Source organism: Micropterus dolomieu, linkage group LG02 (assembly GCF_021292245.1).
Source record: "Micropterus dolomieu isolate WLL.071019.BEF.003 ecotype Adirondacks linkage group LG02, ASM2129224v1, whole genome shotgun sequence".
NCBI classification, from domain to species: Eukaryota; Metazoa; Chordata; class Actinopteri; order Centrarchiformes; family Centrarchidae; genus Micropterus; species Micropterus dolomieu.
The window spans coordinates 16,427,680-16,454,664 of NC_060151.1; the positions used below are offsets into that span (position 1 = coordinate 16,427,680).

The following is a 26,985-nucleotide window of genomic DNA, read 5'->3' on the forward strand; positions in this document are numbered from 1 at the left end:
ACACACCCGGGCTGTCTGATTGGGGGAGGGGTACACTGAGATGCAAGGAAAGGCGAGGGATTGTGATGGAGAGGGGGAAGAGAAAAGCAACAGAGAAGGATGCAACAAGGAGGGGAGGAAGGGAAGGGTTTGGAGGGAAAGAAAGACAGGATTGGAAAAGAAAAGAAACAGAATGAGCAGAGAAGAGAGGAGGTGGAATGCCAGCAGAAAAACAAAAGAAGAAGAAAAAATCCGTTACACATGGTGTGTGTGTCTGTGTGTGTCTGTGTGTGTGTGTGTGCGCCTCCACCTGCGCTGCAATGCTTGCACTGTAAATCACCCACCTGACTCAGCATCACACACACATTCAGACTCACACACCTCTCTATTCATCATCCATGTTCTCCTGCCCGCCACACACGCACACAATTCCAACATAAATCCCCCTGCAGAGAAGTAATTCAGGAGTCAATAACATGGTACGCATGCCCCCCCGAAAACAGACACACATACATGCACCATCCCCCCTCCAAGCACACACATATACACATATAAAATGTACACACATGCACACACATGCAGTCCTAAACGAGACAGCTGGAGCTATCAAACCAAAGCCTGTGAGAGCCAGCTTTCTTCAGATGGATTTGAGATGTGGGCTTTACCGTATCATCTGCCAGCACACTGCTGGGAATGAGACGTCACATTCATAACAGCCTACTGCCTTATAAGGCAATTATCTCTCTCTCTCTCTCTCTCTCTCTCTCTCTCTCTCTCTCTCTTTCTCTCCTTTAGTGGGGGAGGGATGAGTGGTTTCAATTATGTGCGACAAAGACCAAATTAGGCACCTGGCAATTTCAATATGGCCTCTTTCTCTGCATTAAGTTGATAGGATGTGGTTTTCATGGGGAGGTAATATGGATGCATCTCCATTCCGTGGATGATCCTGTACATTTGTTTACACAGTGACAAACAAATTGCTTTTGAATGCATGAATGACGAGAAACAATTTCCTAACCCTGCAAACACCTTGCAGAAAAATGACCAACAATCGAGACAATTTTTTTTTTTAAAAGAAGAGATGTTCTTTTGTTCTTATAAGGAAAGCAAACACTGCTGTGCACATTCCATTATGCTGGTCACACAAAGGCTCAGCAACAGGCCATTATCGATCCGTCCGAGGCAGCTTTGAGGGCACATTGAGTCTCAACTCTCATTGACTACTTCACAATCAATAGTAGCTGATTATTGGCTGTAGAAACTGGCTGGAGTGTCTGTCACTGGTATTTGCTGCAATTGTGCAATCGGTTTCACACACAGACCACAATGCACACAAGATAAACAAATGCAACCAGTCGCTGCTCTCCGACGGCCCTTTCTCTCTCACCAGCTGACACACACTGTATGTACCGATGAACACCCACACAGACTGTAATGTAGATAATCTCTCTAATGAGGGATGGCAGGTTGCAGCTGTATGGAAGCTCTCATGTGTCGGACTGTGCGGCCTTGCCCATGGGGCCGTGAGATATGGACATTCATTGCAGGAATAGCTACTAATGTGTGAATGCAGTTTTTCAAACTGTTTTTTTTTTTTTATTTCCTTTTTCCTCAATTTAGTTTAACACCATCCAGCCGTTAAGCCAACCATTATCTCCTGACACCATATTTGAACACCCCAAGTCAAGAACGGAAAAATCAACTCTTCACCGTGTATGAGTGTGCACTCAACCATCCCCTTTTTTCCATCTCCATGTATGGTGCTGTTGTGTAGCTGCGAGGGGACCGGCGAGGCTCTCTGTTCCTCTTGGTCTCCACACCTCGCAGGCAGCTCGGCGTCTGCACAGCTCTAATCCACTGAGCTGCTAAGGAAAGAGTGCTGACGGTGCCCTTTTCCACCGACTATCTCCTAATCCAGCTGGCTGCGGGTCTGGGAGAATAATCCTGGATTAGGAACCCCTCCCCATGGAGCGACCATAGGGTCCCTTGTGGGGGCCCCATCACAGTCAGCTGTGCCTGAGGCGCCCGCGCCTTTCACATTGACAACATAACAGCCAATCCAAAAACAGGCACACAGTGTCTGATTAGGATTGAATTGCATCAAACCTCTCTTCTTGTCACCCTGAGGGTAGCTGCAGTGCTTAGTGGAGATGAATAATAGTAAAGAGGGATAATAGGGAATAGGCCTTGTGATGTTACAAGTGCTTTTAATTTGAGGTGACAAAGATTTGGATTCAAGAAAATGAGAAACTGAGCCCCCAACGAAGCAATTTGTTAGCACGGGATACACTCTAATTGGCCCATTGTTGGAAATGACAGCTATTGTCTTACTGAGAACCCTGACGTGTGTGTGTGTTCCCGCCTTAACCTTCCTTAACATAAGTGATCTCAGCAGAGAAGGAGTGTTACCACAGCCACCTATGTGAAGCAAAGACACTCGGAATGAATGTGAAAAGCTAAAAAGAAAGGTTGAACCCTCTAACTGGATCAAAAGGACCTGAAAGAACTCATAACTGAGACATGGCGATGACACATAGCTTATTTACACACATTTCACATGTGAACATGTCTCAGCCCTGAGTCAAATAAAACACCATCTTGGCTGTTTCACAAATAAACGAGGTATCAGGACACATAAAGCTGAGTTGTTCACAGTTTGGGGCGACTACAAAGCGACCAAAATGTCCACTGAGAAGCCACAAAGATTCTCCAGACATTAATAAGGGGTGAAGAATTTTTCATGTCACGCTGAGGTTGATCCAAAACAACAGAAGTCTGATGATCCCCCGACCAACATAAGATGGGTCAGAGCTACAGACTCGCTTGATGGCATGAAGCACCACTAAGTTATCCACAGCACAGGCAGAGAGTAGAGATGTTGTTACATATTAAATAACAGGAGAGTTTAAATTTCTTTAAATTGATCTGTAATTAAGGTGAAAGACTATTTTCATCATCTACAATAGTAAAATCAACGACTGGCTGCCACGCACACGTATGGATGCGATTAAATACAAATGAATGATACCATTCAGAGAATTTCCATGCATTTGTATTTCAGCCTCCGTATTAAAGATTGATCCAGATCTCATCTTGAGGCTGCGAGTCAGGACGTAAAGCATCATTAGCGCGGTTAGACAATCAGTAATCAACAGGCAATTCCCTCTGTGCGTGTGACGTACTCGCTCAGCACACAATCACCAGTTTATTTACCTGCATGGCTGCCCAAGAGAGACTGGAGCTTGCGTCACTGCACATATCCCACAGCCCACAGTGAAGAACAACAGGGCACGGTAGGGAGGCCTAATGCACCGAGTGTGTGTGGACACATCATGGCAACATCACTAATGGTTGTCAAGATGAGTTTTAGCTCCAAACTTGAATTTCCTCATCAAAGGTTGATTGTAATTATGTGAAAAAGTCTGTCCATTTTTCTTGCTACAGTGGACATTGTAAAGCTTAGATCAAGTAACAGGTGATTTTGTTGTCACTAGCTTAATTATCTCTTATTGTGGCCATATGTTAGAGATAAAGGACATGACTGGTGCTATTCTATGTGTTTCTTATTGTCACAAAATCCCTCAAAAACCAACAATGTAGTAATCCATCTCTCAATTCTTTCTAAATTCCCAGTCTTGTCTAAAAGAGCTGGTCACTGTAGTTTCTAATGTGAGGTAAGCAGGATCAAATTGTTCATTTTTTTGTGGACAAAGCTTAAGTAGCAACAAAAAGCAGATTGTAGAAATGTTCAGCATCTTCTCCCACACTGCTGAATTGCTCTACTTGTCCTGCTATCAGAGGATGAGGCTGACGTTATTCTATATTTTTGTTCATATCAACAAATCTCATGAAAGGACCAAAACCAACAATTCAATAGTCCATCTCTCAATACACTCTGACTTTTCTACCATATCTGTAGCACATAACCTCAAGCCTATTTGTTCCTACTGAAGAATCTTTAACAGTTCATGAATATCCAGTGTCATTTTAAGAACATGATTAATCATTTCCTCACACCGCTGGTCACTGTAGTTTTTAGCAAATGTTACTTTAACAGGAGTAAATGGTGCATTTTGGGGAGATTATTTTCAACTGCATTAATACACATTTGGTGCTCTAGTGAGTGTCTTCAGCAGCAGGACGGTGTGTGTGTGTGATAAAATCAAGCTAAACTACAGCCTGTGTGTTCATGGTAATGAAGAAGCATTTCACACATTGCAACCGTGTGGTTCACTGATGTGTTTTTTTATTGTTTTTGGACAACAATGGAGCTCAATGGCACAGAGGAATAAGGTACAACAAGCTTTGGATAAACAGACAATACTTGTTAGTAAGATTGATTAATTGTTGGTTGTGGTCTTTTAAAGGAATTTGTTGATCATTAGAGAAGTACAGAACACTGCCAGACTTTAATTGGTGTGCTGTGCTGGTGGCCTTTGATTTCATACCGTTAAAATATGCTCACATATGACAAGTCATTGTTTGGGATAATGAATTTTTTTTGGCAGCAATAGAAAAAGGTCATGAACATGAAAAGGAAAACATCTTTCACAAGTTTATAATGCAAAAAGCACATTTTCGGTGTGCTATGAATCATTGAGCTTTAATGATAAGAGCATGAATGCAAGGTTGTGTCTTAGTCATTCATTTCCTCTCTTGTTTTGACTCCTCCAAAATATGCACACACACACACACACACACGAGGAGGAAGGCCAATGGGGCGAAGGAGGGGATCTGAAACACACACAATAATACAGATGTGTGTTTGCATTAACAAGCACACTCTCTTTCTCTGTCTCTCTCTCTCGCACTCACATGATGTAAACCTATTGCAAAGTGAATGCAGCACATACCGCATTCTCCAATCCATCATAACACCTGTGACATATCTCAGTAGCATTCAGCATGGCAAAGACTCAAAAAAAACCTGTGAGCTCTAAAATACACAGAAAGTCACAGCATATATCTTCACCCCTGTCACCCTCAATCCCCCCCGACTACCAGCTTCCCTCAGTCTGCCTGCAGCTATTTTGAGAAATGCCTCATTTTCATTTCAATCTTCTGTATGATATAGAGCACGGCTGCCACAAGCTGACGCCACCAACAGTTGAACAGACGAGACTGGCACAAAAGAGCGACTATTGTAATGATAAGAGGCCAAGTCAATCTATTTGCATTCAAGGGTGAAAGGCATCTATTTTTGTCTCTTCTTACATGCATAGAAAAGAAGAGGGTGGAGGTGGCTGTGGCAAAATGAGAGCAGTGATCTATGCATTAATCTGCCATCATCACTTAGAAGATCTTAAGATAGCAGTACCTACAAGCAAATGACATGCTACATGAAGAGCAGAATTTGTATCAGCACACTCCAGTAGTTTCCTTTCAATGCTGCACCTTTTCTGAAAAGACTGTATTGTATATTAGAAGGTAAGACCAAATTAAAGCCGATGGGAGAGAGCATCAAGAGAGTGATGAAGCAGTAATTGGGAAAGCAGATTTTTTCTTAATGCCGTCACAAAGCCTGGCTGTGGAGGGACATGGTTCTCTCCTTCTGAGTAAATTCAATAGGTGATGACACCGCATTTCCCATCCGCAAACCTGCTCCACCCATCTTGAATTCCTATTTTCAAAATCAACTGCCGCTTTTCAATTTCCTCTGGAATTATACAAAAAGGACAACACAGATGTAAAGCCTCTTCCCCTCTTTAATTTCTAAAACATGACTGGTGTTATTATTCTCATCCATAGGACACTGCACAGTGGTACACAACATGCTGGGTTTATGGTGCTGATAGCATCTGTGTGGGAAACACGTTTTATTATTCATTTATTCAATGTGTGAATATGGTAATTTAACGCTTTTATCACTTGTTTTATGTCTTCAGTGTGGTTATGTGATGTTCGGAGGATTTTGTGTGAGGTCACCCGAAGCAAATTCCTTTCAGCTATGTTTAAATCGCAATAAACTGTCAACCATTTTTAATCCTTTAGTCTGTAGTATGGGCCACACTCCAGAAGCACTGAAATCTGCACCACATCATTCAGAAGTTTGTAACACGACCTTTCTCTTTAACAAATTTCACCAAGATCTATGGCAAGATACCCATGATGTCGCTGATGTAATTTCCTCAAGGTTTAGAAAGCACTTCCAGAGTCACAGAATACACTGTAGAACAATTTTGACAGGCCGTGCACTACTCCTCATGACTATTACATTGACTTTAATGTGTAAAATTGGTGCCATGTACCGTTAAGGTAGCTCTAAAATATCAGCATCATTGCCCTTTCATTGCAATCTGTTTCAATAACTTAACACACACATACATATATACTCACACACACACATACATATATATATATATATATATATATACATACATATATATATGTATATATACACGTTTATATATACATATATTTTATGATATGTATATATGTATGTACACAATTCAGTCATTCACCTGACAAATAGGGACAGTTAAATATATATCTATATGCTATCTATACTTGGATTAAAGTCTCAATAGCAGCGCAGCATAAAGCTCGTTCTGCTATCAGACAATGATGGATCAGCCTTGCTGACTGTAGCCCTGGAAGGTCCATTAACACCTCCAGAGGGCAGAGCCCAGCCCCCTCCATAAACAGCCCAGCCGGGGGTCCATCCTAATGGGCTAAGCTCATTCCCAGCCTGGCCTGCTCCAGGTGTGGAAGCAGAGCCCTGTAATTGATAATTAGGGGGCAATAACCCAGTGTTCAATGCGGGCCTCACGACAGGAGAGTAGCCAGGCCCCATGCTGTCCCTCAGTCAGAGGCAGTGGAAGCCAGAGAACTGAGGAGGAGGGGAGGGCTGTAATTCAACAAGGGGGGCCGTTGGTGGGTGGTAGGGGGTTGAGGAAGAAAATAAATGGTTTCTTGGACGCAATAACACATGTACACGCAGGTGCTGGTGTGTGACGCACATGTGAAGGCTGATAGTACCTGAGTACAACTCCAAACACAAAGAGCCTCCACAGAGCTCGAGTACTTTGCGTAAGGTTACTGATAGTGACTGTGGTGCTTGTGATACCTTAGGTTGCAGTGTGAGGTTGTAGCACACCGGGGACAGCAGGTTGGGCATGTCATTCCATACTCAGATATTTATTGCCTTACTGTTAAACCACGGATCTTATCAACCATTTCTCTAATCTAAGCGCTGTGTAGAAATAAGCAAAGTGCCTCCAACGAGCACTGCAGACTTTACAACAGGGTGATAGTTTTTATAGTGTTCAGTGGATCCATGTGCTCTTCCATCATCCAAATATACAGTCATTTAGTTTTTTCTTGTGGCTAATAACTGCGTTAGACGTGGAAATAACGCAAAGAGCCTAACATTTGAGTAATGAGAAGTGGCGTTTATTTCATTTATGTATTTATTGTCATTTTCTCTCTATCTTGTTTTCTGCTATAGCAAAGCATTAGCCCTCAGAGAAGCTATCAATCAGGGGCTAATGGGTTGTAATTGCAGGCAGGCAGGCAGGTCCCCACATCAGTGGCAAAGGGGGTCTCTGGATAGCAAAATAATCACACGTACAGTAGAGAATTGCTTCCAATGCATTAGGTCCCTGTGTGGTCCCGCAGTATAGGTTAAGGTAATTTCCAACTAATTTTCCCTTTGAAACCCTTACTACTCATCCCAGTGACATCATTGATCAACAAGGTTAATATAGTAAAGGATTAAACAGAAAGACAAGAAAGGAATGAAAGAGTTTCAGATGTTACTTGGAATGAAAGAAAGGGAAAATACTCTCACATGGGATTTCCAGAGAAAATGCTTCACATTTTGTTTTCCTGGAACCTGCGCAGCCAATCCCCAAAGACGACTCTGTCAGCCACAGTCACCTGACGATGATGCTATCTCCACAGCTGTACGTGACAGTCAGTTGATTGCTGTCAAATGCCTGAGCCAACACACACACACACACAGCCACAACAAACAGCAGAGGCTGATAAGACTGTGCTCAATCGTTTAGGTTTAAACTCTAGGAAACACGTTGTCTGGTTTGCTGCCTTTTCTCATGGGAGGCCGTATACATTTTGTTTGTCAGGAAACTGGAATGGGAATTCCCCTGTGAGGCAGAATTCACACCTCATCCTTTTCATCTTTGCAGAGTTACAGAGTTGCACACACTACAAAACATCTTATCTTATACTAGCTGTTTATGGGAGTGTCAGTGTTTTGGATAGGAGGTAGCAAAGCTGGTCAGGCGTTGTGGATTTATTTTGTGCATGTGTGTAGTAGAGTATTACATGTAACCACAACTGTATTAAAACAATCTTATTAAAGGTAGCATAACTTTTAAAGATAAATGTTTTCAGTGAAAAAAAATCCAAAAGCTACATTGTAAGTGAAACCGGTTTATATCCACAAGCAGAGGTAAAGGCAGTTACAGACTGAAAATGCCCTTGACAAAAATGTGACATTTTGCATTGTGCATGGTAACTCATGGTTTTTTGTTGAAAATGTTTGTTCATTTTTTGATCAACCTAATTGTGGTGCGGCCAGTGCAGGTAAGTTAGTTAGCTTTGTGCTAACACAGCAGTGCTTTTCTGCTCTCCTGCCTCCAGTTTTCTGCTGGTTACCAAGTAAACAGTTTCGGGAAGTAGGGAATTCTGTCTTACAGCTTACCTCCAAGTAAAACAGGTTCACAGAGCAGATAATTATGTAATATAATAGAGGAGGGAATATTATTAAGCATGATGTTGTTGATGTCTTTGCTTGAAGGGAAAATCCACCCTAGAACTTAATTTACATACATACATACATACATTATCCTTAATAATTATAGAAGAACTTCCTGGTCTAAGATGTTTGAGATATTTCAGATTTTGAACGGTGATGGCTGCAGATGGAGACAGTATCTCAAATAGAACTTTTGGACCAATTCTATAAAGTGACACCTAAACCTGATTTCCAGTTAATGGAGATAGTTATTGTTACTGGTTTCACGATCTTAAGACACTGGAATGACCCAACGCAAATTCTGTTTTTAAGGTGGATTATTAAGGTTATTTTTGTTTATTTTTAAACAGATGCATCAAACTGATATCTGCAAAACCTCTTGGTCACACGAGAAAAACTGTCGACCCTATAACAGTAATAGTAGGAGAAAAACATGGTAAATCACCTGGTAGAGCGCATACCATACCTCATCATACCTTACCTATCTGCAGCTGTCACCGTCCAAAAAGGCAAAATGCTCAAAATAATTGGATTGGATATCTCCAATTATTTACTACTTAAAGTAAAATATATATTTTTTGGATTTAATAAAATTACCAACCCATATACCACTACAACTTGTCAATTTTAACATGACTAAGTTATTGGTACATTGGTTGGTGCATTTTATTTTAATTTGTGATTTATGACCATCTATAAACATTTCATAAATTATTTTGATTATAAGCATCTTTCTCCTGATATCCACATTTACTTAGTAAATTACAAAACAATACACGATTTTACGCCATTACTTGAGCAGTGTTCAATGATGAAAAGTACGGGTGGTGGTGTTCCCAACATTGTTTACTTGGTATCAGATCACAATCACAAGTCCTTTATAGTCAGAAAGGCATTTATGAATCGTATGCTTGGTACATTTTGGTGTTCAGTAAAACATTTTTCTAGAGATGGTTCATGAAAGCATGACTGTGTTTTTATTAATACCAAGAATAAGAATAGGCATTTTTTTTCTGAGATGTGTACAGTAATACATCCGCATATCATGGAGCTCAACAGCAACATTGTACATTCAGTGATGATTGATCTAAACCCCTTTTAAATAGGAGTAGTCATTAATTAGGCTCGTGACTTACAGTGCGCCTGTGCAGATAGTGTGATTTCATTGAGTATTTTAATAAAATTCATGAGTTCGTAGAGGCGCACAAACACACACACACACACACACACACACACATAGAGTTTGATTACTTCCCCATCCTACATCCCTGACTTTGCTCATTTCAATGCAGCCACCCAATCTTTAAAACTCCGCATGCATTTACTGCAAGCAGCTGCACATAACAAAAAAGGGAAAAGAAGCATTGCAGATGAATGTCAGTTGGAGGAACTGCTTGCTGAGAGAGAGCAAGAGACCACAAGAGAGACAGAAAAAGGGAGGGGGGGGTGGTCTTAATGTTGCATTTTAACAGCAATTTGAAGATGTTATCACCCCCAGGAGTGTCACTCAAAAGCTCTCAGGGAAAAGCCTCAGAGTGGAGACCATCTTTACCATCTGGGAGGTGCAAATCCCAGAGGCAAGATGCAGATCACTACATATCCCTGTATAAAGCCTAAATCATCCCTTTTCTGTCCATCTTTGTTGTGTCTCTGAAGAGTCCAAGCTTTACGTTTGCCTTTTCTCTCCCAGGTTCTCGCTATGATGACTGCTATAATTAAAGACTGGTCGGGGGGGGGGGGGCTTCTATGGCTGTTCTCCAGCTCATTACCAGATGTTTAGAGGTTACTCTAGTTTATACACACAATCACACACCCACTCGTACACTGAAGACATTCACACTGTTGTTGAGTGCAAAAACCCCCCAAAAAACAGATACATTCATGTGGACTGATTCTTAGTGTTGATAGTGTGTTGTCATTCATTTAAAAACAGTGAAAGTGAAGAAAACACTAGAGTGGGGAAAAAAAAACAACCAATAACATTGTGCTGACAATTTTTCACAACCATGTCTAAACATGGATAAACACAGAGGACAAAACTTTCAAGTTGAACACAAGGCCATCAATTTCTCTGTCAGGATAACAACATGATCTATGCTCTCTGTGGCAGACACCGCTGCCGTATCTATCAAATACCTCAGACAGGAAAACTGTACTATATCTTATGATGGTAATGTGTAAATGATGTAACCCCCCACAATCTGATAAAGAAATATGTGGAGCCCTACCATCATGTCAGTGTTTGTAATGTAAACACATTCTTACCTCTGTTTTGGACTCGAGTGTCTGCCCTCTATATGTCGAAAATCGCTCATGCAAGGATAGAATATTGCTAAATATTTGCTGATATAAACGCAAACATTCACTTGTTTGAAAATGAAACATAAATTTAAAGTACCAGTAATTTATTATAATCCTATTTGTATGTTAACCCCTTCTTTGTTAACACCAAGGGTTTGGATTTCATGTTGCAAACTTCCTGCTCAGACTTGAGCTATGCCCATGTAATTTGATATTCACAAAAATGTTCCGTTGTGAGAACATGGGAACATTTTTAAAAGTTCAAGTTTAAGTCCAGTGAATGAATCTCCAGTTTCATTTGACCCTCGGTCAGAGTCTGCAAGGATTCAGGACAGTTGGCTTCAGACCCTGATGTGACCCCCTGCCCACAAAGCCCATGGAAATATGCCAAGCCAGTAGCAGACCTCGAACCTGAAGTAGCTCCAGACCAACAAAGCGCCTGGTGATTGTCCATTCGGCTCTAAGAGGAAAGCCTCTTGACTTCCGGCACATCCAGCAGCAAGCCGTCCTCGTCGCAGATTCATGTGATACTGACCCTTGCAAGTAACATTCTGGGAAGGCAGTGTTACCACTTTGCACCTCAAGTGAAAAAAATCCTCAGTAAGATGGAAGCTAGAAGCAGGGGCTGTGGAGAGAGGGGGCAGCAAACAGTTCAGGAATCCAAGAGATGGATCCAAACCTTTGCTGCACCAACATGAGCCAAGACCAGCAAAGCTCCCCATAGCTTCCGTCTCAGGATTGTTTCCGGAAGGTGAAAATGTCCCGGGTTTTAGAGCCTTTCTTGCTCTCCAGTGGAGGCGTGGGGGTGGGGTTTGGTGAGGGCGAGGGAGTGGATGAAGGGGAGGGTGAGGAGGGCCGGGGGGTAGAGGTGCCTCCATAGGGGCAGCTCTGTGAGTCTGCGTGTTCACCCGAACACTCCACAGTGGGGATGTAGCGGCTGTCCCACATCCCCGGGCCGCACAGTTTACAAAGGTCATGTAGGCTACAGGGGATTCTGGGTAGGAGGCGGAACTGGTAGAGGAGGCTGCGGGCCTGAAAGAGCAGGACGAAAAGTGGCAAGATGAACTAAAATATGTAAATGAGTGAAAGGAGCTTTGGAATGACAAGAAACAAAGTCAGTGAATGCAAAACAGTTAGCTGCGGATATAAAACATTAAAATAAATCCCTGGACTCACAGCTAAGAGATAACAATGTCAAGGTCAGCATTGCTGTGTGTTACCAAAAGCTACAAAGCCGCCGTGCCAGCTCTGAGAATATTGGATGCAAAATCTCAGGCAACAACAAAAGGAGTTACGCCAGCTGCATGCTAACATGAACTCACTGCCTGTGGTTGCAGCAGCACTAACAGAACATCCATAAACATGAGGACGCAGGCACAGGCTCAGTAGCAGGGATGCAGATCATAAATCCTCTCCATGGCATGGCAGCATCCCATTTAGCACCTCAAGGCCTCTGTGGCCAGGTTACAGTATACGAGTGCTGATTTGCTGCAGCATTGGGCAGCACAAACACAATACCAGTTTGAATTAAATGTAATGCAGTAGTCTGCAGAGGAATTGTTATGAGCATGATCATAAATCACAATAATCAAATATAAGCCATGTACTTCGCGTTTACAGAGGTGCAGCGTGACAAAATGAAAAGGCCTAAATGTCATAAAAGCAAGAAAGCCCAGAGCATTTACTATGATACCTTGCGCAGCACCAATTCTCCATTCATGTGCATGGAGAGGTTGCTGAAGTGGAGCAACATTTGGTCAGTGGCGAGCTGCTGTTCTGTCACATCCTCCCCATAGAGAACAATGATGGCCACACACAGGAACAGGTGGAAGTAGTCCGTCTATGGAGAGAGTGGGAGAGGTTAGTGAGGAGGCTGATACTGGAAGACAAATGCAGGAATACCTGCAAATTATCAGTCTTTTGGGACCTAAATTACGTAATTGTAAAAATAAATAAAAAAAGTCAATGACAATGTGGGCTCCGATCTCTGCATTTAGTCATGACCTTGCTGCAGGGTACAATGTGAAAGTTACCACAGCCACAACAAGGAAATTCAAACACAGATGTGAACAAAATGCAAATTTACACTGAGAGGAAGGAAAATGCAAATTATGAAGGTATAGTATTTGAAAATGTAAGCTTAAAAAGCAGAAAGTGAATTAAGGGCTTAGTTTGAAAAAGAAAATTAAAAACTTGGATTAGTAGGTAATGTTTATATTTTGAATATATTCTGTGTGTATTATTTATATGTACCGCCTACCTGGCTCAGACTTATATTTTACCTCTCTTTTTATCATAGAGGTACGAATTTCACCAAGAAAAGTGACACAATAACAAGAGCAGTGAAGAAGAATCCACTGTGACACACTCTTATTTGATGCCTCCTTTTCAGAGAAAAATCAGATATCATTTAGAAATTGAAAGCTTCTGGTCCATCAGGTCTGTGATGTTCAACTGTCTAAACTGAGGTTTCACTCTACTGCTATCTCCTCGATCACCACCTGCAGATCTGCTGAAGATCAGAACATCTCGCAGGGAGTGTGAACAGATGGCATGAATCAGAAGGACTGACATTTGACTCTGCCTCTGCGAGAAGAGGTGTTAAGCTCTGTGTCATGGCAGTGAGCATGACACAGATACAGGTTTAATGGACCCTGATACAAGAGAGGGGGGGTGGGGAAAAAAAAACACAAGGTTGGAAAGCCAATTCTATTGACTTGAACATTTGACTACAGTTCACTCTTTGCAGCTTCCGTCCACTCATACAACACACTGCGCTGTGGTTGTTTTGAGGCTGCAGATTTATCTTGAAAATAAAGGTAATTCTTTGAACAAGTGGCTAATTACTGACAACAGTTCCCTTACTTTTTACAATATCCATTTATAGAGCCGTTATTGAAATGTAATCAATTTCAAGAGAACTAAATCATAATGTGGGATATTATAAAATGTTAAATCTTAACCTGTGAATTAAACCATTAAACCCTTTTAAAACCAAGAAGAAATATGACATTTTATACATAGGCATTTTAAGTATTTAGGAGGATTACAGCAGTCTGTGGTGACAGGCTTTAAAAGGAATAACATGGACTCATTGTTATTGTAGACACTTTCTGCATGCTTCCTGAAAAATCCTCCAAAATGTGGTGCTGTAGTGAAACAGAATACTGTCAAACGCCTCTCTGCGCTCATCTATGCAAAGTTTTCTCACAAACTTGTGTATGCAAATGAGCCGTTCAGACTTTGCCCCGACCTGGTAGTGTGCCCAGCAGGCCTCCCACATGCGCAGAGCCTCCGTGTCGGGGAACTCTCGCTTGAAGCAGAGCAGGATCCAGCGGTGGCAGAAGAGCAGCTGGAGGCCGTCCTCCCCCAGCCTGGTCAGGTGCTGGTGGAAGTGGGGTAGCATGAGACGCAGCAGCTCCCGCAGGTACATCTGGAGGCAAGTCAGAGAGGGCACACGCCGTCTTACAAAATACAATTAAATATTTTTAGGTATTTTTAGGCTTTGAAGCTATTCAACCATTCGATAAGCGCTTCTGTTGGAGCATAATGCCGCCTTTTTGTGCATCTCCACAGAAGCATAATACCAGCTTTTTTCCTACTTCTATGATATGATCTGACATTTGCCTAACTCCAAGACACACAGAGAAACACCCTACCAGCTGCCTCTCCATGTCTTCATCACGCGGGGAGCTAATGAAGATGGTGTTCTCCATGAGGCCAACAAAGCACCAGAAGGTGTCGCTTTCATCCTGGACCTCGGTGAGCAGGGGGGCCACCAGGTCAGACATGCCCTGGCAGTAGCCCATGTCTGGGTTAAACACTGCATAGTTGAGCAGAATCCGCCTGGGGCAAAAACATGCCATGGACATCTTAGTGCAGTTGTAACATCCCAGCAGAAAACAGAATATCTAATCCAAATTAGCAATAGAGTCTCATAAACATTTAAATATTTAGCTGTTTTGAGAGTCTCTAATATGGAAATGTTCACGACTCTGCAGCCCAGCCAAACCGCTGAAATGTATGGTCCCACCCAAACACTTGAACACTGAATGATCCAAAATGTGTTTCAGCGTTGCTGGAAATGCCCAGAAAAACATGACAAGCCTTCCTTTAGCAGTTGCTATGCCAACTACTCTGGTAACCAGGGAGCTAATTAATGATCCCCCCCGTTTTTTTGTTTTGGGTATATGGATACCACTTTGAAGTTAACTTCCCTGGTAGTCCTCATGCATTAGTAAGGATTATATAAACAAAGGGAAAACCTTGAGGACATTTTTTTTTTTATTGTTAGTAGTGCAATATTAACAGTAAAAATAGTGCAGTGGTTTTGTTTTTGGAAAATTAAAAAGCTCTTGAGTGAGATACTGAATGAACCACAGAAAGGTTTCTGTGTGAAATCTGTTCAATAGATAACTGAAGCATGTATCTGGACATGTGCAGCGCTGGCATCACCCTGCCCCAGACACAGCATAAGACATAATACCTATACAAATACTAGGAGCCTCGATGAGAGTCACTAAACTAATATGCTATTTAAATCCTCCTGCTCCTCGTTTAGAAAGCCATTAGCTCGGAATATGCTTCAAAAGTGCTCAAACGGCTTAGTCAGAGTCAATAAAGCGTGAAACTCATTTGCGGCTCCCCCAGGGTTCAGAATATGAAATGAATAGGTACGCCTGTGTGTTGGGCTGAGGAATGGGAATGATAAGGATGGATTGAGAGAAGGTGACAGGAGGAGAGGGCAAAGGAGACAGAGATAGAGATTGGGGGGTGGGGGGGGTGAAGAGTAGTGTTCTCACCTCATGATCTCCACATTGGGGTTATTCTCGCCTCTGAAGAAGTGGTTGCTGCGGTCTGTTCGCACCACGTCTTTATCCACTGTGAACTGGACCTTTCTCCAGAACTCACTGTGCTCCTCCGGGCTCATGGACAATCTGAAGCACACACACACACACACACACACACACACACACACACACCAAAAAAGGGTAAAAAAAAGAAACTTTCTTTAACAGTGTCCAAAGTTAGCCAGCTCAGTTGTGAAGAAGGTTTTTACTGCGCAATCTTAAAGGCCTTATAAGATAATCTTTACCTCAAATGTTACTCTGGTGTAAAACACTAATGGTTAGTTGCAAATGAACTAAAAAAATGTGGGGGAGGGCAAGCAGTGGACTGAAGGGGTATTTCACCAGTAAAGCGCACCATTGAGGATAATACCACAACCATAAAACCGCCATCTAGTCCTCTAAATGTTAGGGACTATATTAGAAATGTACTCTGTGTAATGCACTTATGTAGTCAAGTCCTAACAAGCAAAGGGGATTTAATTAACACTGTTTGTTTTCCATGTAGGCCCACCAGGAATAATAAGCGCACACCTGATGCAACGCCACGCAACTGTTTAGTTTCAGCGACGTGTGTTTGTGTCGTTGGACCCTCCCGAGCCACCTTCTTCTATTTCTCTGTCTCTGTCTCTGGAGGATGCTGCTCAGGAGTTCAGTACATGTTTTCATCACTTTATATTTCAGGGGCTCGTATGGTTAATAAGGAAACATAAGCGGCGTTTACATAGGAACTCTGTCACTTTTGAGTTGATAATTCATCGTTTAAAGCATTTTTTATAGCAAAAACATCACACAGGCTTCCCCAATGTGAGAATTTGCTGCTTTTTGTATGTTCCATACAACTGTATACTGAATGGATTTTGGACTGTTAAATGGAGAAAACAAGACATCTGAAGAGGTCGCCGCTCTCTGGAAATTGTGATGGCCACTTTTTTCAACAACAGCACAAATGATTCCTTGAATATTCAAAAAAAAAAAAAAAAATCATTGTTAATGAAATAATATTTTGTCTGTCAGCTCTGGTCTGAATATAATGGGAGGGTGCCTTTATTGACAAAGTGAACATTACTGGCAGAGACAAGTGAACTTCCTCTTCTCTTCCACAAATCTGAACCAAAAACAGAGCGCCTGTGAATTATACTCAACAAAAATAAATAAATATAAGCACTTCCTTTTCAAGCCAGCCAGCATGCAGTGTGTTACATGACAAATTCGAAATGTATTACCAACTAAAACTTGACAACCAACAAACCCTGAGTATAGTAAGAAGGGTTTCAGTGCAAGAAAGATTATCTTAAGGCCTGCTACAAACATTAAACTAAAGAAAAAAATTCCTATGTCTAACATCTTAAACATTCACTGTTTGCATACGTTACATATATCTGCAGTATTTATATTTGCTCAGTCAAAAGTCTATTTAATTGTTACAGCTGCAGTGCGTCCATTTGTAGCTACTTAGTAATCCCAGCTAAGGGAAGGACACATGGTTAGCACAGGAGGAACAAAACCACAGATATGTATCCTGGCTCCTAATGATCAACTAGTGGCCCTGGAGGCTGTGCTAGTCAAAGGCTCTATAAAAGGAATCCACATCAGAGTCAGAAGACGGACGCTCTAATTACCTGACTCCGATAAGACCTTCTGATGTACTTATAGGCCATACAGATGAAACCTGTCCAATTATCATACTAATCATAGACAGAGAGGCACAACGTGTGAGAATATGTGCACACTCAACCTTTTGGTTGTGGGATGAAGACAACTAAAGACTCAGGGATGTGCTTATGTGTATGCGTGTGTGTTCTTTGCTCCTTCTGACAAGAGACTATTATCTGATAAGCGCTGACATGTTTTTTCCCCAGAGACCTTTTACTTTACACCCGGCACCTCCCCTTAACACTTCCCCGATTGCGCCTATTGATTGCTCAACGCCTGCGATGAGAGCGTCAACAGACTCACATATGGTTTAATGTTTGACTCAACGGGCATTTGGCAGCAGGTACAGCAGCCAAGTTTATTTGCCGGTTCACGGCATCAAGAACACTTGCTGTGTCTTTGTCAGACGTTTTTCAAAAATTACGTGATTTCCATAACAACTTTTTCGTGGAGCAGATGTTATCCCAGCCAGGAAATCATCATATTTCCATATAACAAACACACACTCACGCAAATATCTATTTCCTTTTCCCTGTTCCCTACCTCCTCTGCTGAATGTCATGATAGTGGGTGCGTTTTTGCAGTCTCCAGGCCTCCCTCTCCTGGGAGCTGGAGTCATAGTTGTAGTAGTGCAGCAGGAAGGGCCACACCTCGCCACGGATGGATGGGTCGATACCACCGAAGAAGATGGCCTGGCGAAGGGTTAACAAACACAGTGAGCACACAAAGGGCATACAAGGGTCACTTCTAATGGCTAACTGTGAGAACATATCAAAAGGGGGAGTGGTGTAGATGACAAAGACTACACTCACTAGCTATCATCTCACTGAAAAACAGAAGGTCTATTATTTCACAAGCGTTGTAAAATGCTGCAAAACCGAAACTCCTAAAAATAAACACTGTGCATGTTCGTGTCCAGCGAAAACACTGCTCTTCTGTTCCAGCATTTGAGAGTTTACGGAGAAAATGTCTTGGTCACAGTCTAACTGCCACTGAGTCATTTCAGTAAGATGGTATGCCCTCAACTGAGTCAAACCCAGAGAACCCAAATGACTCACAGGAGGGACATTGGCCAAGACCAACCCTCTCATTATTTACAGAATGGGGGTGCTGAGTCAAACTGAAAGTGGAGATGCTTTTGAAATGACTGTAGTTACTTAATGACTTTCAGAATGCGTGATGCAGAGCCAAAAAAATGCATCAAAATGTAAAGCTCGACTGTATGCACACAGCAGCAGGTGAAACAGGATTGTAAAACTTGCAGGTGCACACACACTCCAACATACCTTGCGTAGCTTATACTCCTCTTCCACTTGCCCATTGTGGTTGAGGTGACGTAGCCAGGTGGTGACATCCAGCCGCCGATAAAGCCTCTCCTCTGGGTGGGACTCAGCCGATGGCAGGGTGGGCCTCTGGATGGAAAACTGCATGCAGGATTTCTCATCCGACACCTGATGGAACAAGAAAAAAAAATTGAACTCACAATGAAAAAGCTGAAGAACTAGATGCCAAAACAGGATTTTGGGATTGTAACCTGACCTGGTCTTTAAGCTGAGTTTCCCTGCAGCACTTCCACTGTTGGAAGACTTCAGCCAGCTTGTCCAGGCCAGCATGATGGAAGTGGAGGATCTTATATTGGCTCTCTCTGCTGGCTATCACCAGCTGGCCACTGGTGCACGCCTCATCACTGCAACAAGCACGATGAAGACATGAAATTAACCAAAAACTCTTTTCCCACCATTTGTTTTTACTCCTTACTAAACTTATTTTCCACTAATTATCATAAAGCAAACTATCTGTCACTATCCTGAAACCTACAGCACAGCGGGCGACATTGCACAGTTGCGTGACAAGGTGACCCCCGGCTGACCTGTAGAAGAGTCTCAGCGACCGCATGTGACCCAGGTCCACCCGGAAAACGCCGCACAACTGCTCCAGAGCCAGCACCTTCTGCTGCTCCTCCCACCGCACGCCCTGGGACAGGCCGCTGTTCTCGGAGGGGGCGTGGCTGTCCAGGCTGGAGGCGGAGCTTGCGGAGTGAGTCATGGACTCCTCGCACAGCTCCCTGAAAAAAAAAAAATATATTGGAGTTTGATTTTGCTAAAGGGAACAGAGTCATGTTGTCCATAGAATTAAAGGAATAAGAGTTGTTTTAACACGTTTTAGCCCTTTTTTTGTGTCTCACATTCAGATCCACAGCCATTCATTAACCATAAACATCATGTAGATGGTGGCAGACATATAGGCTTATTCCGAGCTCACTTCTGTCCTGTTGTTTTGTGTCTCAATACAGTTCAGCATAAAGGCTGACAATGGGAGGAATGCATGGAGGCTTCTGAGGACACACACCCACATAAAGAAATCTGTACACACACAAATCACACTGTCTGCCGTCCAATTTCCCCTGTCATTTCCCCCATGGCCAGCATGTTGTTCCCGGCACTGAAACCTGAGCTGATGGTTCCTCTGCTGCAGGAGGAGACACACACACACACACACACACACACACACACACACACACACCAGCCAAAACTACACATGTGACCAATGCATCAGCACTCGCACCACAGCAAACACACACAAGTTTTTCCAATTATAAGAATCACAGGCTGGCATGTTCAATGTCTCTTCTGGCTGTCTTTCTCTCACACACACACACACACACACACACACACACACACACACACACACACCATAGCTAATGACCATAATACACTCTCAAACACGTCTCAAAACACGCTAATGCTGAGAAACAGACCAACACAGAAATGCGCTTAAACCCGCTGACATTTGAGAAGTAGACGTCTAATAAAGTGTTCTTACTATCAAATGCACTATTTAGAAAAAAAAAAAAAAAATATATATATATATATATATATATATATATATATACACACACATACATACACACATATACATACATACATACACACACCCTTTCACCCAGAACACTATTTACAGTAAATTTTACAGGTGAAGACAAGTGGCATGTTGGTCCTTTGAAAAGACGAGGGAGGCAGGCCAAGTCTAATCTATCACACCCTGAATCAATCATGTTTAGCTAATCATTTCCCCGTTAGCAGATGAGAAAATAACAAGGCTGATCAATCCAAGCTGCACAGTTTCCTCTGCTATCTAGTGATTTACTGCTCTTTGTCTCATGTATCAGGCCACAAACCAGACTGTGAAATATAAGGAGACTGGGAGAGAGGAGCAGGGAGCTCTGGTAAGGGAGTTAAGCAATCTGAAATATGGAGGAGATCCTTTTAAAGGGACTACTGTACTCACTTTTTCATAACTCCAATGACTGTCAAGCTTGGGGTGTTAACAAGGCCTTTGAGCCCATTTACAGCAGACATTTCCTTCATTTTTTGTGCATGCCCGAAGTACATGTGCAAAAACGTTTTTGCATATTTATCCGCATGGCAATACAAGTGAAAAAAACAATGGAATATGTGCTGAGACAGCACATGATTCTTGGCATTATAGCACAGATCGTCTGCTGTGCTGCATCCAAGCAGAAACCCAACGAGTGATTAACAATGTCTGTCAGTGTCAACAGCCTGATTCTGTTCATGTCCTGTGGGCAGCGGCCAAGAAATAAACTGTACAGAGAGTATGTTTTGTAAACAAGCTGTTTTGATGGAGTCAGGCTGCTGTAAGCGGCATGTCCCACCAGGCCAGGCTGAGATAAAACTGCCCCGAGGCCCCTTCATAACACCTCTCTCCACATGCATGAGGCTTTACCCTGGGGGAAGGTGCTGCCAGGTCACCTTGAGAACCAGGACCAAGTGCTACAGGTCTCCAGGGACTCCCGGGGCCCTTCAGTTAATCCCTGGAGGGAACAGAGTGACAAGGGAGGGATCGGGTGAAGGGGTTGGTGTGGGCTCTGCAGGCACACACTGGGAAGCGGTCAGTATAAAGTTTGGAGAAAGGAGAAAAACGTGTCCTTATTTCTATTTATTAATCATGTGGTATTCTAAACTCAGACTTATTCTTTTCCAGGTCAGAATCAGATTGTTGAGATTATAAAAAAGTGAATTTAAAAAGTATTCACTCCATTATTACACATAGGTTTTCTATATTCTAAAAACATGTTTTTTATATTTGCAATTCATTTAAAATCACTTTGTAGAGATCCGTTTTGACTTTGACATTGAAAAGGGTCTTTTTCTGTCAAAAAAAAAAAAAAAAAAAAAAAAACTACTTTAAAACTTCTTTATATTCTGTTATGTTGTATAAAAACTGTTTCTGCTCCATAAAGTTATTTTTAATGATTTCTTTTTACAGGATAGTTTTACCTTTTCGGGACTCTAAACAATATTTAAATACAGTAAGGACAAAACTGTGGTCACAACAGTAAGCAACAAAGTAGAAATTGCTTTGTTTTCAGGCAAAAACGTCGGCAACCACATGCCTGACATATAATCACGTTAATATTCTGCAAGTAAAGGCTCGAGAAGGCAGCACACATAGACAGTGGATTCATAAACTACTGTTAAACTTGAAAGAAACTTGACAGAGATTGCAGTGGATTTCTCTTCTTCACCCTCTCCCACCACTCTCCTCTTTCTCCCCCCCTTTTCATCCACTCTCGCTCTCCCATACGAGGTTCTTTCTCTTTGAATGATTCCAAGTGACATGTTTCCAGTTCCTGGCCCCTTAACAGTGTCAATTAAAGCAAGAGAGAGAGAAAGAGAGATTGAGTGGGTTCCAGGGTTTTGGCTGCTGCTCCACTCTCTTCAGTCCTCTAATCCGGAGAGCTGACATTCAGCCCAGCACAACAACCCCGGGAGCACTGGGAATCAAAGGGCTTCACACAGACTTTAGTGAAGGAAGGGGAAGAAGGGGAGGGGGGGCAAGATATTTGAGAGGTGGGAAACAATATTGAGGAAAACAGAGAGAGAGAAAATGCAAAAAAGATGCAAAATATAAAGTGGAAGGAATGGATGGCTAGGGGGATAGAGGAGAATCTAGGGGAAGGGGAAACCAGGCAAAGGAGAGGATGGATGCGAGTGCCAGAGGGCTGAAGAGAGACACTAACAGCGAGTGGAGCCCAGAGGAACGGAGAAAGAGAGGGACAGAGTAAAAGGTTAGACGCTGTGAAGCCGAGAGCACTGCCAAGTCACACACTGACTGCACTTACAGCAAGCTGGGGTCTGAGAGTGGTTAAAAAGGCTTAAACACACACACACACACACACACACAGGATAGCACATTCTGGGCAACACGTTCAGGCCAAATAGCTGCGTGAGGAAACGACCACGGAGGGAATCATAAAGTCAAAACGGCTGTGAGGTCCGAACAGCAACAAAATCACTGTCCAGATGGCTTGTTTGATTAGAGAACAGTTTCTGGAAGCACTGAGGTTTAGGGTTTGTGGGATTTGGGGACTTATTTTGGCCCATCTGTGACATTGTAAAACACTTAGAGTGAGGGCTGCTTTTAAGGAAGAGGACCCATTTTGAACTCAGTTTCATGCCTCTTACTGAAGACATCTACCTGCTTCCACTCCCAAGAGACATTCAGTTGCAGTGCAGTAAGCCACCATGTGGCTGTAGAGTGTAAACTATCCCTCATGCCATCAATTCTTTTCTTTTTGGCTCCACCTTGTGGTAGATGAGGGTAACTGAAGAACCACCTTAATTATGAATGCAGAAAACACCATCTGGGTTACTGTGCTACAATAAATATTATGGCTTGTCATGCAGAGTTTCTCAGATGTCAGCAGTCTGAAAATTGGAAGCAATAAAATATCCTGAGTGATGCAGCTTAGGTCAGATGTGAATACCATCTTGCGCGACAGTGTGACAGAATGGTGAAATCCAGATAGAATAAAAAATAAGAAGCATATCAACTGTGAAATGTGTTCTTGTAGTGTTTGAGTACATTTGTAACTTAACAGCAGGAATGTAGGAACTGTATATTCATAACATCAGCCAGACCACTTACTGTATATGTTTGCACTGAGGCCATGTGTTGGTAACTGCCACCTTTTTCCTGGAAAAACACCTAAAATAACATACCTAAAATGAATCAGGAATAACTCCTCAACCATTTGGCCTAGATGTAAAAATCTGGTCTCTTTTGAAAGTGCAAAAGCTAAGGAATATAAATCCATTGTAAATTAACATTTATTTTACCATTACAGACTAAACGGAGATGCAATAAAGAAACATGATATCCTCACCTGGTGAAAAAGCTATATTTTTAATACTATAAATCATCAAATAGATTAGAATGCAAGTGAATATCTTTTAATACAAATGGAATGCAATTGTAACTGTAAATTTGATGAAAATAAACTAAAATACAACATTTTACAATTTTATTTTGGCGATATTTACTGTTTAAATGTTGACTTTTATTGGGAGTTATCTTTAAAACTATTTCCATACAACCACGTTCCAAATAACAAGTTTCCAAAACATTGAAATATTGATAAAAACTGATAAATACTGATCAATATTCCTGTGATCAAAAGCACTCCCATGCTTTACAGGCTTATAACTAGAGAATATCCCACAGTGATGGGGGGCATCAATTATTCCGGATTGAGCAAATCAAGATGGCGCCTGGTGATATTTTTAGAAACAAATCAGCTGATTTTTGGACTGAAAACAGCGACAACGGCAAAGGTAAGTGAGCTGTTGTAACTGTATATTGGCGCGTTACTTGTTACTTTCATCCAGCTAATTAGTCTGTAATTTTGGGGATTTGAGTGATTTGAGCTATACAGCTGATCTCAGGGGGAGATTAGCTTTGGTTTGAGAGGTTGTGATTAGAGATAACTGGATGTTTATAACTGCAGCCATGTACAGTGATTACAGAGTGATTTATGTTGTGATATAAGCTCATTTAGATGCTTGGAGTTTGGTGTTGATAAAAAATGGTTGGTTCTATTTCATTCTTCCTGACAGTTAGAGCAAGTGCATCCAGAATTCATAGAACCATAGCTACATACGTAACTCATTTGAGCTTCTAGCTGAGCCTCCTGGCTTCACAGAGGTGAGTAGCATGCATCTGGTGATGCAATACTCATTTCAGACATGAATTTCTCATTTTGCACGAAAATCGCGTGCTGCCCCCGGTACAGGGGGCATCAGGGCTCAAGAGCGGAGGTTACATAACTTACATGCAATGAATATTTTGTAGGCTGACTGCACATATTTCACCCAAAATTTGACTGCATTTAGGGCAACAAAAGAAACTATAATGCCACTTTTGAACGTCAAATCTTACTGAGTGTGACCTAAATTAGTATTTTTCCTGTATAGAAAATAAGTTAAGTTTACTTATAATATGACAGTTCTCCGACTTACTTTTTTTTGTTTGTTTTTTTTGTAAAATGCATGTACAATGCATTTTATTTAATCCCATGCAATTCTCCCGTACAGGCCTGGAGATTAATTTGAAGAAAATAATTGCAATTCAAACTTCAGATGTAATATTTGCCGGACCTCTTAAAATATTAAATATAAAAAATCCAAATAATTTTAAAATATCCTTTGATGTTTGTTTAAAATTGCTCAGGTGGACATGTACTGGATGGGCTTGGACCCATTTTAAAACTCTGGCTACCGCGCTGTTTGCGGATGTACTTTTCCCATTTGTCCTTATATCTTCACTCAAAATCTGAAAATAACTAATTTGCATAACTTCTTTTTGCAGATTAAGTTCCTTTGAAGTTGACATAATTTTTCACGTTCCGTTTCTGTTATCTCGTCCATCTCCATTAGACTGGAGAAAGCAGGCACACAAAGAAGCCATATTAAGTTGAACAGCAATCAGCAGCATGAGTCTTTTCTATAGATGGCATATTAGTTGAGCAGGTCACTAAAACCAAATTACTGGGTATTGAATAACATAATTTACTTTGTCTGACCAGATGCTGCTTACAACTGTCTCCATGATGGACAAGTTTCTACCTTCCGTTACGAATGACGTTGTTCCGTCACCTGTTCTGTCACACCTGGGAGTACTGCCCAAAAAAACCTTCAAGTTGCACAGAACTGAGCAGCCAGATTAGTACCCCATTGTTCTTTCCGTGCTAATGTGTCTGAGATGCATAAACGATTATCTTGGCTAACTGCAGAGATTAAATTTAAATCTAGTCTTCTGTTATTCATGCAAACTGTCATCTGGAAAAATACACCACACGTAGTCACACACACACACACACACACACGATTTTGATATGGGTATATAACATGTCAAGTGAGTACTGGGACTATACTCCCCACCAACATCAGACAGAACAGATATTCTTTCAAGAAGTCACTGAAATAAAGACTGATGAATCTCACATACATGTTATTTTGTTATTGCTGTTTCGGAACCTTTTTGTTCATTTTTTCTTTTTTACTTTTGGGCCCATGTGTTTGTGATGCTTATTGTTTATATTTGGCTTACAATGCATTTTCTTGTCTTATTGATACTCTGTGATTGTAAATTGTCATTTTTATTGCTGTGGTTTTGTGTGGACCCCAGGTAGACTGGCGACCCAAATGAAGAATGAAGTGCAACAAATGCTTTTATATTTGACAGAACAGGCTCTGCTCTTGAGGGTGCTACTAACTGAATCGAAGCTGCAGTAACTCATTCAGCACAATTACACCCCAAAGTGCTATAAAGACCAGAACCCAGCGGAGAAATGACCGGGATATTAAACACACATAATCTACAAGGCAAGAAGATGCCATCACAAAGTACAAAACGGGAACAGCATGCCTTTAGAGCTCCACCAGAACTAACGAGGTACTTCAATGCATTTCCAAGGCAACACAAAGCAACTTCAGTGACACCAGATAGGTGGTGGATGAATTGCTGATATATCACTCAATCAATAATGCAGAATCCCATTTTAACCCCCCCTCACTGACCTGCTCTCACTGTCCAGGAAGACAGAGCCGCTGCTTTCACAGAGGGCCTCGCTGACAGGGGACAGGCAGAAGGGGGAGGAGAAAGTGTCCGAGTCTGAGCCCATGGTGCTGTCTCGACTCACTTCGTCCGACAGCTCGCAGGAGCCCTCGTCGCCCTCCTCCCCCGCCGAGGGCAGCTGCTGCTGGTGTGAGGAGGGATCCGCTCCTGCCTCTCCCACCAGGCTGTGGCTCTCTGCAGAGGTGCTGCTGGTAATGTTCCTCTCCTCATCCTCATCTTCCTCCTGGGCTGCTGGGTGACGCGAGTGGGGTCTGCAGGGGACGGTTGGTTTAAAACAACATCGGTATCATGTAAAATACTGATATACGGCTGATAGATATATACTTTATTTATCCCGAGGGAAATTCAAGTATCCAGCAGCATACGAAACATACATACATTAAACCTATATTAAAATAGAATTAAAATAACTTATAACACAACAGTGCAAAAACAGTAAACAGTGCAAAATGGAGTGCAGATGGAGGTAGAAATTGTTCTTTTGTCTATTGTCCTCCCTGCCATAGGAGCTGTTGTACAGTCTGAGGGCCTGGGGGACGAAAG

At 42.0% G+C, this 26,985-nt stretch overlaps 1 protein-coding gene across 1 annotated transcript in view; it reads right to left on the reverse strand.

Annotated features, from left to right (window-relative positions):
* Window positions 1-9,526: 9,526 nt before the first annotated feature.
* Window positions 9,527-26,985, reverse strand: part of tbc1d16 (TBC1 domain family, member 16) — an 18,675-nt gene continuing 1,216 nt past the window's right edge. The window contains exons 2-11 of the mRNA XM_046033116.1: window positions 26,385-26,693; window positions 19,373-19,567; window positions 19,042-19,189; window positions 18,789-18,953; window positions 18,046-18,194; window positions 15,802-15,936; window positions 14,659-14,845; window positions 14,253-14,432; window positions 12,693-12,839; window positions 9,527-12,031 (exon numbers count right to left, since the gene is read on the reverse strand). Coding sequence (XP_045889072.1) covers window positions 11,732-12,031; window positions 12,693-12,839; window positions 14,253-14,432; window positions 14,659-14,845; window positions 15,802-15,936; window positions 18,046-18,194; window positions 18,789-18,953; window positions 19,042-19,189; window positions 19,373-19,567; window positions 26,385-26,693 — 1,915 coding nt within the window. The 3' untranslated portion in view covers window positions 9,527-11,731. The remainder of the gene's footprint in view (window positions 12,032-12,692; window positions 12,840-14,252; window positions 14,433-14,658; window positions 14,846-15,801; window positions 15,937-18,045; window positions 18,195-18,788; window positions 18,954-19,041; window positions 19,190-19,372; window positions 19,568-26,384; window positions 26,694-26,985) is intronic.